Source organism: Formica exsecta, unplaced genomic scaffold (assembly GCF_003651465.1).
Source record: "Formica exsecta isolate Colony F162 unplaced genomic scaffold, ASM365146v1 scaffold27, whole genome shotgun sequence".
Classification (NCBI taxonomy): domain Eukaryota; kingdom Metazoa; phylum Arthropoda; class Insecta; order Hymenoptera; family Formicidae; genus Formica; species Formica exsecta.
In genome coordinates, this window is record NW_021849963.1 from 112,206 (window position 1) to 126,527 (window position 14,322).

The 14,322-nt window shown below is 40.8% G+C and overlaps 1 protein-coding gene across 17 annotated transcripts in view; it reads right to left on the reverse strand.

Annotated features, from left to right (window-relative positions):
* The window catches only part of LOC115237065 (plasma membrane calcium-transporting ATPase 3), a 77,630-nt gene that overhangs the window by 14,392 nt on the left and 48,916 nt on the right, over positions 1–14,322 (reverse strand). For 7 of the 17 annotated variants that reach the window (XM_029809872.1, XM_029809865.1, XM_029809868.1 and 4 more), the window contains one exon: positions 7,198–7,728. The exons of 5 other annotated variants lie outside the window; for them this stretch is intronic. In XM_029809872.1, the coding sequence (XP_029665732.1) occupies positions 7,198–7,728 (531 nt within the window). Of the gene's footprint in view, positions 1–5,992; positions 7,729–8,011; positions 11,913–14,322 lie in introns of those variants that run through there. 5 more of the 17 variants (XM_029809871.1, XM_029809864.1, XR_003884294.1 and 2 more) reach the window with 4 other exon arrangements.

Sequence of the window (14,322 nt, forward strand, 5' to 3'; positions counted from 1 at the left end):
ATATATATATATATATGCTCTTAGAGTTTGTTTTTTTTCCTCACAGTAACAGACTAATATTATGCGTCGATATTAAAAACCAGGATGTCTTCTCTCGTTTGCTACAAATCGCGATTCAATACGGGCTTAGGTGTACACACCTAAGTTTTCACGACACGCGCGCGTACTTTTATCACCGCGAGTCGTGATTACGCACGGATTACGCACTCGCGCACAAGCGACGCCGTTCGTGAATGAGATTCTTCGTTTATCGCATCGGCCGAAGGGGAATCACCGATTACCATTATATCGGGATCCGCAAAAGATCTCGCCGGAAGTAGTGACCGACGTATCGCGTCCGAACATACGCGGATTCGCGTCGCTTTGCGAGCATGTTTACGCCTCGTGAGGCCCATAATACGCTTGTCGTGAGCGCAAATTTGTACGGATACATTAACTAATTAGTGCTCGCAATTTATTAATTCTTTTAGCGTCTTTATTTTTGTTTGATCACATATAATATATATCAATTAATATAACAAATTATATTTTTTATATATTATATATATTAAACAAAAGAAAATTGCATGAAATAGAAAATCTGATTTAAAATGAAAATTAAAGCTGTTGGATTAATAATCTGTTGGATTAATAATGGAATTACTGTAGTGAATTTATATTGCTGTATAAAAAATTTTCGAGATCGCCACGACTAATTAATGCGCGCGGCAAATCATTGTACGAGACATGTAATACGGACCTTACGTGGCTGCAAGAGCGAACAGAATTCTATTCTCGATGCTACTGAAGTAATTGGGGAGTGTCAAGATTCGATTTATCACCCACGTCGTAAGGACCGTCCGCCGATGCGCCGAGAAAACTTCTCAAAGTTCGAAAGCGAGTTTAGAAAGATCACCTCATCTTCATTTCCTTTACAATCCCACGAGTTTCGACAACTTAAATGGAATCTCCTCCTATAAATATGAAGTCACGTATTCTAGAATAGAATAGATTTTAATATTTTCCTTCATGAGAATAAAGGATTTCTACAAAGTACAATTTAAATGGCAAATGGTCTCAAGTTGTAAGAATTGACATTTTATAATCTATTAATTAAAAGTTTCCGTAGCCACGAGTTATTTTCCATATAAACCGCGCGGATCTTTTACCGATAAGAATTTTATCATTAAAATTTATCATTCATCATATTTAGAATTCAAAGATATATTAGATGTTCTATGATTTTTTATTCTTATTCGATTTTCAACTTTCGCGATTTATTTTTTTTTTTATTCCAAAATTTAGTACAATTACTATATTACTTGTACTATACGGTGCGTAGCTATTAAATTTTCAATTTCGCGATCTAAATAATTATCGATCCGATCGAAAAAACTCGTCCGTTCAGCGGGGGCCCTTACGTCGCGTTATTTTAAGATGGCAGCTGAAACGTCGCAACCAGGAGAAGACCTAACAACTAAGTTTTCACAGCTCTTTCTAGTTCTGTATCTTTTGTATCTTTATTTAAATTTTTCTCGACGTGTGTTCAACGCGCTGGCAGTAGCAGACACATTTAAAAATCAATGACAATTAGTCGCAAAAATGATCTCGGTACGATATGTAATTAAGTGACCGATTTAAAATAAACAAGAGAAAAGAAAAGAAAAGAAAGAAAAAACAATTCTCGGCTACCACGTTTCATCTTTCGACGATCGAACTTCGCGTATCTCGTCGATCTTGGAACGAAAAGTGGGAAAAAGTGAGAGGGAGGGACAATCGAAGTAACTACGATGTTAATCGCATTAATTTATAATAATAAAAAAATCATATTTTCTTAATAACTTAATATAACGAATATTAAATCAAAAATTTTTGATGCACTATCATTACTTTTAACAATTTCGATAATTGTAACAATGCAAAATCTCTCGCATTGTTACGATTAATCAAATATTATAATCTTTTACCCCGATTATCCCTGTAGAATAAGTTTTTCCGTTTCTCGAGTCACTTTAAATCAGCGAGAAAGAACAACGAAAGGATAAATAGACCAAGGAGAGTAGATAACGAGATCCGATGATTAAGTACATTTCTTCAACCATAGGCGACGAACCATTTTCCTCTACGCGGGTACATGGAGCGTGGGGGAAAAAGGTACCAGCGGGAATTGAAATCGACATCATTTCGACGAAGAGTCGACATTTTTCTCGACGTGAAAAAATACATCTCGAATATCGTCGCGGATAGAGACGAGAAAAGATATAAAGCACCGTCGGGATTTTATAAGTTACATATATATCGGAATTACACATCGGTTTCAATTTCCACGGGTATGAACTCAAATCGCGTTGACGATTCCCTAGAATGCCGGTCGACGACGATTGTACGGTCGACGCGTTCGTTAGAGAAAGCGCACATTCGCGGGCCCTAAATTTTTACTTTTACAGGATTCATAAATAAAAGAGAAAAGTAACAAGAAAGAGAGATAGAGAGAGAGAGAGAGAGAGAGTATACGTAAAAATTGAATAAAACTTACATTATACAATATCGAGAGCGATAGCGCTCCTCCGTCTCTCCGTCCGTAACGACATCGTCGCTGCGTACTTATATATTTGCCGCTCGATCACACACTCGACGCTGTCGCTCGGCAAAGGAGAATATCGGTAACGAACCGTCCTATATATAATTCGCGGTCACAATTATTAATTTCCTTCCTCGTCGGTAGAATATTCAGACAAACGTTTTCTCTTTTTGTCTTATTTCTTCTTTTTTTTTTTTCACTCGAACGAAAAAGTGGGGACGGGATTCTCTATCGGACGACGATTTTCCAACACTCTGAGCCCCCGCGATTCGTCTCGAGCAGTCGAGAGATGTAGAGAAAGAGAAAGAGGTGAAGTGAGAGATAGAGATCGGATCCTATCTGTCAAGATCGTTGGCAGAATTCGGTTTTCTCGAGATAGGCAAGAAGAGATAGAGAGACGATAGAGAGAGAGAGAAAAAGAGAGAGGGGGATGAATGATACTTGAGGGTAGTCACAAAATTAAGGAAGATATATCGAGAAGAAAGGATTCGAGGCGGAGGACTCGTGACCGGGATCAGAACTATCATGGAGTGATCTCATTTGGTCCCACGTGTAAATAGATTCCATTTTTTTTTAACGCAATAGCATAAATAATATAATAGTATAAATAAAATAGCAAGAACTCGTTTTTCGATCTATTCTCGACAACATCACATTTTTAGAACATTTCTTTTCTCAATACAATCGGCAAATAATCATAAATTTTGATATTAATTTTTGAAATTTATATATTTAAAAGCAAAAAAGGGAGAAATTTGACAAAAAATTATTTATGATTGATAATTAAATAATGTACTGTATCCAAATTTACAAAAGAGGATTTCGCGCGTTTCCCATTCAGTTTCAATCTCAAAATTCAATATTTCGTAATACTTTCTATTTCAGATACCGTAGAACTGAGCCCGCTCACGAAAACGACGATAAAGTCGCGAGAATAGAAGAAACCGAGAGGAATAGTATTGGAGTATATCTGTAAGTACATTCAGCCCCGAGACGGGAAAGACGTCGTTTCACGTCGTATATATGTATATGTGGGAAGATTTGTAATAAATAGATCTCTCGGATATCCTTTTCGATTGTCGATCGCGATCGAGCGGTAGTCTCGCTTGAGCGGCGCCGAAACGCGCGTCTTTTTTATCCGAACAGGGATGGAAGGTCGTTTCTTTTGTTAGTCGCACTCGCGAAAAGCACTTACAAGTGTTAGTTCGCGAGGATTTATCTCAATAGAGGTAGATTGTCCCTGATGACGTCATCGTCATCCTCGACGACCCAGGTCGGATCGTCATTAGTTATATCGCGCGAACAGACACATTCACATCCAATGCCAAACAGGCAAGCAAACGAGTGACAGATGATTATTACTGACTATCAAATTGGCGAACATTGAAGAAAAAGTGACACAATTCCAGAAAAAAGAAATAAATTTAACAATTGAACAAACTCATTTCTCGCATACTTTTTGTAAAATTGCAACACTGACAATGAGAGAGAGAGAAAAAAAAAAGATGTAAATTTATAAAAAATATTTTATCCTTAATAATTTTACGTAATAATAATTTTGAATGTCTATTATTAAAATTATTGCAATATAATATAGCTGTCTTATTTCTTTACAAAAAAAAGACGGAAAATATAGCTTACTTTCATTTATAGCTCGTTTCTCTCATTCTTCAGAATTTTGTCATGTAAAAAGTGCACATGAAGAGTTAATTAGCTTTAACTTTTACTTATTTTTTTATCACCAATTATTGGTCAGTAGATAAATAAATAAATAAGTATATATATAAGTAAATAGATAAATATATAAAGTAAACAATTGTACGAGAGATTAATTGATAAGCGGACAAGCATTTAAGCGTTGTCTACATTTGTCAAGTATACGGATAAAATACTATTTTCATGTACGAATATTGGCATACAATCGTCATTCTTCGGAAATAATCGATTTAATCGTTTAATAATTAATATCAGATTTCGCATTATATATATATATATATATATATATACGCGGGCTGCAACGGTTTATCGTTCAAAAAAATGTTGGCGAAGACCGCGGCGCGTTGATATAGGCGACACGACGTGGGAGAGTGGGACACGCGTTTCATGTACCGTGAAATATAGTGAAAGCGGCGAGCGACGTCTGGGACGATCGCGTGTGACGATCATTAGTTAGCGATCGCATCAGCACGAGAGAGAAGCTGGGCTGCTGGGCAGCACATCGTATTTCTGCGACGATATCCGCGTTGTGTTTGCGTCTCGCTGCGACAGTAGGACCGTCGTCGTTGAGAAACTGCCGCATTCCGTGATCAGGTGATGTACGGCGTCCTCGTACAACGTCGTTTTACGTGACAATAATTCGCCCGTCCTCGAGACGGCGAACGCGATCAGCTGTTGTGATTGTTTCGTGTACGTCTAATATCTAATAATCCGAGGATGCTCGTCTCGCGGGATATAATTCCGTGACAAATATAATAACGTCAATTTCGCGATACGGATACGCGAAAAGTGAAAATTCGACATAACCGGAGTTAAAAATGTTTGTCAAACGTGATTTTTTTTTTTTAAAGCTTAACGCGCACCTAGAATTATGTGCATGAGATAAGGTTGAATGTCGAAGATTATGACGGACAGCGTAAAGATCTATCGATGTTTGTGCAACTCTGGGGTGCACCGTCTCGTTCGTCATGTACACATGATTATCCGAGTTCATGCGTTCTGTTATCGTCCGCGGTGAGCAAACGACGACGAGCGCGGAAGGGAGCTCTCCGCCGCGAGGAGATCGGCGAACGCAATCCTCGTCGTTTGTAACCGGCACCGATCTACAGGGGATGCCTAGCCTACACTCGCTCGTCGTAAGACGAGCTCCGCTAACTGATATGGGTACCGCGACAAGTTCGGTGACTTCCGTCAATCCGCCCACCAAGATCGCGGTTAATTCCAAGAAGATCGACAAGGCTAAATTTAGCGGCATCAAGCTACCTCTGATACGCAAGGAAGCCAGCGTGGTGAATCTCTCCTTGACAGAGAGAAATGCGCTTGGTAAAGAGGTAGACGCGCCCCTCCTGCGACCTGAAAGCAGCGCAAGCCTGGAAGCACGAGGTGGCAGCTGGATGAGCCTGGGTCCTGGCGCCCTGAGAAAATGCGAAACCGCTGTGGGATTAAGTACCTCAGCTCTGGAAGGAAGACCGATAAATCGTAGTAGAGTATGCTCTCGCTGTTCCAGTTTGTTATCCCTGGCATCTAGCTCACGTTACAGCTTGGCTGCTGGTAATTTCGTTCCTGCAGGTTCGCAACAAACAATTGGACGAATATTTTGTAAATTATGTCTTGTCGATATCTCTCTCTCCAAAACATTTAAGATTGAGGGATGCGGTTGTTCCTATTGTAAAGATGTAAGTCAAAATTTCTATAAGGAATTATTTTTTGACAAAACATAGAAAATCTTAATTTCAAAAAATTCTTGACAAACATCCCGTAATAACACTCTCTTGAAAATTAATGAATTACTTAAGATTAATAAAAATATGTGCGATGTCAGTGACATCGAATATCAATCTGAAAGTTTACGTATTAATTGAGTAACGTTAATTATTTTAAAAAATATTCGAAAGCATCGTTTCGCAAGATTGTGCAGCGCAATGACATATCGTTAGATATTCATTTCTTTTTTCCATAGGGGTTGCGTCGCAGCCCATATCACCGTCGTTCAACAAACTCCAGAATGCTATCCTAAGGGGGGAAAATAGTACTTTCACCCGGTACACTGGTCGAATACGGGAAAAAAGCGATAGAAAAAGCGGGACCCCTGTATATATCATACTCGACAGTGTATAACCCATGCACGAAGAACGTGCCATTCGCAAACCATTCGCGATACTTCGCGGAGCAGAATCTCCCCGTCTCTTCGCAACCGTCCCTCCTCTTCCTTGCCTTCCATCCCACCCCAACGATACGACGCGCGTGTTAAGTACACGGTAGCCTTCGGTTTTATTTATATAAGCAGCAGCCCGCGATTTGCGAATGTTGCGCCCTTATTCGTGTGTATGCGGGCGTATCTTAAATTGGCGCGCTGCGATTTCTTTGAGATCAGATCAGATCCGCCGTCCCCGTTGAGCGAGTGGTAAGAAGTTTCCGGCAGAGGGGCAGAGGAAAAAGAGAGAGAGGGATCGAAGAGAAAAAAAGGTACTTGAGGGTATGACCGATACGAGCAAAATACGCGGTAAGTACATCTTTGGGAAAAAGTGACGAAAATAGAGACGGATGATAATTGATCCTAAAAGAAGAAAAGGAACAGAGATAAAACGCATAAACGCATGTTACTCTCCCTCGCCTCACGGATCGAGCGAGACGAGATTGCAGGATCTCGAGCGAGATCCCGCGGTGCATATGAAACCGCAGGAGGAATATATATACAAGTTCCTCTACATGGTAGAGGAAAAAAAGTGACAAAGGGAAAGATATTGGAATAAGAGACATCAAATCGAAGGACAGACAGACAGATATGTAATGAGGAGAGAGAAAGTTAAATGATAAAACTTTGGATAAATCAAAGATGATAAAACTGATAGGAAAAAAAAAAAGAAAAGAAAAAGGGATGGAAGGGAATGGAATGATATGCAGAGAAGAAAGAAAAGTCTTTAAATGCTGGTCTCGTGCACGAGTTTGGTCAGCTCCGGTAGAACCAAATTGTTGGAGCTCAGAAGCAGGGAATTTCCGGTGTTGTCTCTATTACTGCTCATCTGCACCATATGATTGGGGCTCAGGGGCTGATTGAGGGCGTTACTAGTGGGGGATCTGTTATCGGTGATGGTAGTATTGGTAGTGGTGTAATGATGATTGTACGCGTTGGCCGGCCCGGTCACACTCAGCAACAACGGCGAGGCGGAGCTGTTGAGGGACTGTTGCATCCTGGAGGATCCTCTGTAGTTTGTCTCGTAATCCTGATTCATCATCGGCTCGGCACTTCTATTAGAGGACTTGTAGGCGGCGTTCTGCGCGTTGGTGGTGGTGTTTGTCGAGTCTTCGTCAATGTATGTGAAGTCAGAGAGTGGTCGGGGCCCGGTGTGGCTGCGTGAACTGCGCATACTGTGTAAGCTGTGTAAACTATGGACAGAGCGACGCTCCTCCAGATCTTCCAGAGTCGACTTGAACGCTCTGATTACTCGAAGCTGCAAAAACAGGGAAGGACGTTCTATCAGGAAGCGAGGAGGCAAGCCAGCAACATACAAGCACGCCGTATATTCGTTTTTTTTTCTTTTTCGCGCAGAAGTGTGTTATAATATGGTGTGTTCCCCTTTTCTTTATTCAGTGTCCCCCGAGTGTCGACGTTCTGGTCTTGTCGTTGTTCTTGTAGCTGTTGTGTTTTTATGGATATATAGATTGCGTTTTTTGCTTAATTTATATATGTAAATTTTTTTATATTTACTTCTTTAATCGCAAATATTTCTTTTCTTTTTGTACGTCTGTGACGTGAGTATCTTCGCTTGTCGACTTGGTTGCATTTCACCCGAATTCGTGAGCTAAATAGAACCGGATCGATTTAATGTACGGGGGGATATATATAAGACACTTTGTGATTTCTTTCGATTTCCTCCAACGATCTCGCTGTATCACCGGCTATCGTGTAATGCAAGCTAGAAATACAGACTCGATTACCGGTATCACATGCGCACAATCTCTACTTCACTTTTATGCGTACCTACCTACACGGCTTCGTTTGGGGTTCGTGATGGAGTGATCATCGGATCGGGGACCAACACGATTGAATGTGGACGATGCGCGGATGTCCTCGCAGACAAGACAGCCTCCCTTCGTTCATTCTCGGATAAAGATGTTAAGGACGCTAATAACGAGCGTCATCTCTTCCTATCTAAGATTGGCTTGAGAGGGAAATCGCAAACGAGGAGTAGATCATAGCAACTATCTAGATACTTAGTAATGGCGAATGGGATTTATTAATCCGATATTCGATTTTAACAATATCGGTCAATATCAGTTAAATTTTTAATAAATTACTTCAACCAGATTTAAAGTCAATTCATGTCGATAAAGTCAATTCATATCATTCCCTTAAAGGAAACGAAAAAATGCTAATAGTTTTTTAATAACATAATTTTTATAATAAAATTAATAAATCGACAAAAAGAACTTTTTACAGAACATGCTGGATCAACTACCCCTCGTTAGTGATTGCTCTGCAATCTATTTTCAACGCCAAAGAAAAACGAGCAGGGATTCGCGACTGCGGGAATGCCAATCGCGGGGGTTCAAACGGAATACGCAATAGTTACCCAATTAGGAATGGTCCGCAACAGTCCTGAACCGTTCGCGAGCGAGTCTGCCGAAGCATTCGCACGCTTGTAACCGCTCCTCTACGGCTTGGAGAGTATAATAAGGGGTAAGACAGAAGTTCAGAAACAGAGACAGATATAGTGTGATTGGTAATGTTGGTGTAGTACAAGTAATAGTAAAGCAAAGGAGCACTAAAACGGAAATACGGTACGATACACGTTCGTGACACAGAAAGACAGGGTGGATCACAGTTGCTTCTCCTAAGTACAATATAATCCTCCTATAGTATTAGTTTCACGCATGTAGTTAGTTTTGGCACACAACGTGTTTTGGTTTCTCAACACTTAACGTTCCTCTACTGTAAATACGTAACAGGTCTTATACGCTGTGATCAGACATGTTCTGTTGCTAGATATATGTAGAAACGATTCAGAATAGATTTTAAAACAGTCTCTCGTCGTTTTCGCGATAGAGAGTTCGCGTTTAATATAATACTCTCGAATGCTCTCAAAGAGAAATTGCAGTCAAGGCCAAATCAGAAAGAAATACTTGAGAAACCGAAGATTCCATTTGGAGAGATAACAAAATCGAAATAAGGAGTGCAAATCATTTCAGAGAAATAATTTCAGGATAAATTTTGAATCGAATCGGAGGTTTCGATCTGGCTCTGACTTTTCCGATATCGAAGAGATGCGTAAAAGGTTTTCTTTATCAATGGTCGCGATAGTAATAACGAAAAATGCATGCCAACACTCGCGTGACATTTGCTCGATCGACGAGATACGTTTATTGTTTTTTTTTTCTTTCCACAACACAAATCACATGGTATAACGTGTTAGATCCTCTAATTGGCACTCGATACGAAACAACGGCGGTGTTAGACCTCGGGCAAACAGAAAATAAGGGCGATGCATAAATTGGCCAACCGTGCACACACACACGCACGCACACACACGCACTAACAAAGATGGGAATAGAGGAGCTCAAATCGGGTACGACGATGGTTGTTCCCTTTCGTGGTTAAACAGAAATAATTCTAATTAAATACTATCTCCTATATTTTTCCAAAATATTATCTATTTACTTCAATACAGTTGTTTAACATAGCCACGAAAGGATCGTCCCCTGTCGGTGTCCGCTCGCCGACTCTGTCGTTCGAGAGAGGCTCCGGACGACCGACTGCGAGATGTTGAGTATTATTGAATCGAGAGCGACCGAGTGAGAATTAAGCAGACATATTAGAAGACTCAAAGGTAAGAAATTGCGATAAGATCCTTGAATTCATTCGTCGATTATTTTAGAAAAAGTTTTGCACGTGATAAATAAAAATTCCGAGTAAACGAATAATGAATGAATAAATAAATAAACGCGCACAAAGAGTAGATTATAATCTACTCTTTGTGCGCGTTTAGCGGCTATAGCTGATCTCATCAATGGATGCGAATTCAATTGAAGCTTCCACGAAACGAGATTTCTTCTCAAAGAGACCCGTTCACACGATTCGGTCTTTGATAATCCGTCTATTCTCGGATCTATAGCAACGCATTTAGGATTAAGGATACCGCCGATACGTAAGAGAAAGAAGGAAGTGCGCACGATGCAGCAATGCTACTTCATTCAAGTTTGCAACCCTTCCTCCTACATCATCATAATAAAGCAACACCATCGAGATCTATGACTGACACGTTACCTCAATCCTCGAGGGTTCCTACAAACCTCGATCTCTGACCTAAAAGGAAGTCAAAATCGACGCGCAAGCCATCCCTAGCACGAAGGAAAAGGATATAGTTTGATCGATGCTGGTAGTGGCGGAGAAAGCGTTTTTTCGGAGGATTTTAATTGGTTTTGAGGTGAAAAACCAAACTTCTTAGTGTCGTATACTCGCGCTGATGAAAGTCAGCGACCTCTATCGTTATAAAAAGAAAAAAAAAAAAAAAAGAAAAATGCACGTCGGTTAGAAGGAAAAAGTGTACGCGAACGACACTTTAAAAAAGTTCCGCAAAAAACCGACACAAACAAATTGCGTCGAGGTTTACACACGAAGGAAGGGGGTGGGGGAGCCAACGATGATGGATACGCAAAAACACACAGCACACCCAGACACTATACTACTGAGAAACAGAAAGCGCGGGTGGGCCGGTGGATCTGCCGGGCAATATCGCGGTCCCCGATAAACGGGGGAGGGTCCACCGGCCGCAACCCACACCCCCCCGCTACACAAAGAAAACACATTAGTGTGACACTTCGTTCAATGTAATCATATCCGTGCATATCTCGAATCGTCGCCGCCGTGACATCGCACCGAGACACTCCTCGGGAAAACGAGAGAGCGTCCACATATCGTCGTCACGACGATACTCGTCGTCGTCGTCGTCATTGTAATCATTTAATCATTATCAAAATCCTCGTTAAGTAAGAGAGTCTCCATCTTTACAAGGATCGATTCAAGAGCGATCCAAGGTAGAGATCGTAAAAGAGTTAGAGTCTCGAAAGGTTCAACTTTTGATGTCACAAACGCGCAGAGAAAATACCTCTTTACGTCGTTAGGTTAGGTCAAAAAAAAAAGAAAATTAAAATACTTTATATTATAAATATATATAATATTAAAATATTTTTCATTGTATATGTTCGTGTGTGTATGTGTGATAGACGTAGAGATCATATTTCTGCGCGTTTATGGCATAAGAATCTGAACTCGACGAAATCATGGTAAAATTCAGATAGAGGGAGAAATAGAGAGAGAGAGAGATAGAGAGAAAGAGAGAGAGAGAAAGAGAGACCAAGAGACGGCGAGACATTCCATCGTGCACGCGCACGTGTTACGCACGTCGACGATCCGTCGTGAATGACGATATATAGTAAGGTACAATATATATAATATATGCGGTACAACACGCGTACTGGCGGGTTCTGATGTTTGTAACAACGTATTATATATGTACGGCAGGCGATCATCTACATGAGCTACGTACTTGTTTGTACTCCGACAGGATAAGTGTGGCGGCGGGCAAAAGAATCTGCCGCCCCCTTATACCTCAGTCTCTCGAATGGGTTCCGCTGGCTAACAAACCACAAATTATAACCATCAGTCTCGTTTCTCGCTTTTTTCACTTTCGCTAATCATACACTACGTTTCATTTAGCACACCCGGACTCTTTCTGCCGCGCGGATTGCATAGGCGTTCGCTAATGATTCCCCTCCGCGCGTTTTCTCCATTTTCGTCTCTAGTGTGTGTGTCTAGGTATCTTTTCTTATTTCCCCCCCACCCCTCGTGTCGACGGATGAATTGACACGTGGCGCGCAAATCTCTCTCGTTTTTTTTCACGTTTCTTTTTTTTTCTCACTGCTTTTCACGCCACAAATCTCCTCGTGCAAAAAGCAGAGGCGATTTCTCTCTCGAACAAGAAAAAAAGAAAGAGAGAGAAAAATTTTGCGAGAGATCGAAAGAGGAGCACGACTGAAGTCGTGGAACACGAAGAGGTGCACGTCGTTATCACGATTCGAGTGTCGCATTGTACAAGCAATTTAAACGTTACGTGGAATTAACGACTGTTTTAGATCGCTAAAAAGGCCGTCATTGATCAGACACTATTTCCGATAAATTGACAAAGGATAAAATCTATGTCCAATAGTTTCTGATTTTTTTAAATATTCAAGATTATAATTGTTCTTCCCTTTTATTCTTCTATCAAATAGTCTAGTATTACAAATAAGGATGTTAAGGCAAAATTGACTGCTGACTAAATAAAAGTTAATAAAAGATAAGTTAAATTCATCAGACTTGCGGTCATTTTGACAGTTGTCGAGCGATATTCTAATCAAGAAGAGGCACCAAGATCCGTGTTGGCCATTGACTCCAGTCGTTCAAATAATCGAAAAGAGAGAGAGAGAAAAAGAGAGAGAGAGAGAGAGAGAGATAATCAATCGGAATCAAGCGCCGCTTTAAATTCTGAAGAACAGATAATGGGTGTCGTCGATAAAATTGATTGACGCGTTTGATGGCAATTCGAATAGCGAGAAAAAAAGTTCGACGTATAAGTTTAAAAAAGGATGTATAGGAGAGAAAACTGTGTGAGACTCGACGATCGAAAATGCGAAAATTCGAAACACGTAACTGCGAGACAAATGCGTATACAAAAAAAAAAAAAAAAAAAAAAAAAAAAGCCGTCGCGTTTTTCGGTGTTTTCCGAGCGTTATCGCTCACGTCGATATAGAACGCACAATGCAATATATATGAATATACATATAGGTATACATACACATTGTTGTACGTTGAAACGCACAATAATAAACATGGCACACGCGCGCACACATCGATATACAACGTACGGTAATAACATCGTACATCACGTGTTAATCATCACAGCAATGCTCACACTGCAATAATTAAAAACGGAAAGAAAATGTGAGACGGGAAAAGCGAATATACCCGTCGCGTGTATAGTTAGGTGGAGAAAAGCCGGCCGACCGGGCGAGTCGTACGCCGGAAATAAAGAAAAAGAAAGACAAAGATGATGCTCACACACACACACACACACACACACACACACGCACGCACAAGAAAGCGAAACATAGATCCAGAAAAAAAATATAAAGACTTGTCGAATGTTTAACAGAGGCTAATGTGTTTAGTAAGCCGTTCCTTGGAACGTTAATTAACGTTAACTGGGGTTCAACTGATCCTCCGCGTCTCCTTCCGAAGACGCAGAACCGGAGAGAACCAGAAGTAAGAACCAGCGAAATACCTACGACTATGGGATTGGACTCGACTAAGGAATCACCGAAACCTCAGTCAATTTTAACTAACATTTCCGGGAACAGCGCTGCATCGAGAAACGAATAGCACACACCGCAGTTAGCGCCGTACACATCTCTGATCACGTCACTCCGAAAGCTGCGCGGCTCGTCCTCGACCTCTCTGTTCGGTCAATTGACGAGCGTCTTCGAGAAACGCACACATACACGTACATGCAACACTTTAGAGAGGAAAGTGTGTAGAAAAGACAAAAAGAAAAAGAAAAAGGAAAAAAAGAAGAGAAAAAAGAAAAGAAAGAGAGAAGAGAAAAAATAAATAAAATAGAAAAGACACGCAAAAACAAAAAGTGACACGATGGAGAGAGAGAGAGAGAGAGACAATCGAGAGAAAAGCGTATGACGGCAGCCAAAACGGTCGTAATCGTAATAACGTCCATCGAACGCCATCAAAGCCATGTGTCTCTCGCGGGCTGCGACAACAACGATAGCGTGTGGTCCAATCCACACCGCGTATGGGGTGGTTGGTTGGTTGTTTCGTTGTCACGCGTGAACGGGAGCGTGTAGTATTTACCGAACATGCGCCCCATTATATTAAGCGGTTCTCGTTTCACAGAGACACAGAGGACGAATTGTAACACCGGGAGAAGCAAGATATACACGATCGGATACGCGCGATCGTATCCCGCGACACAGAAAGACAGGTGTAATAGTGATAC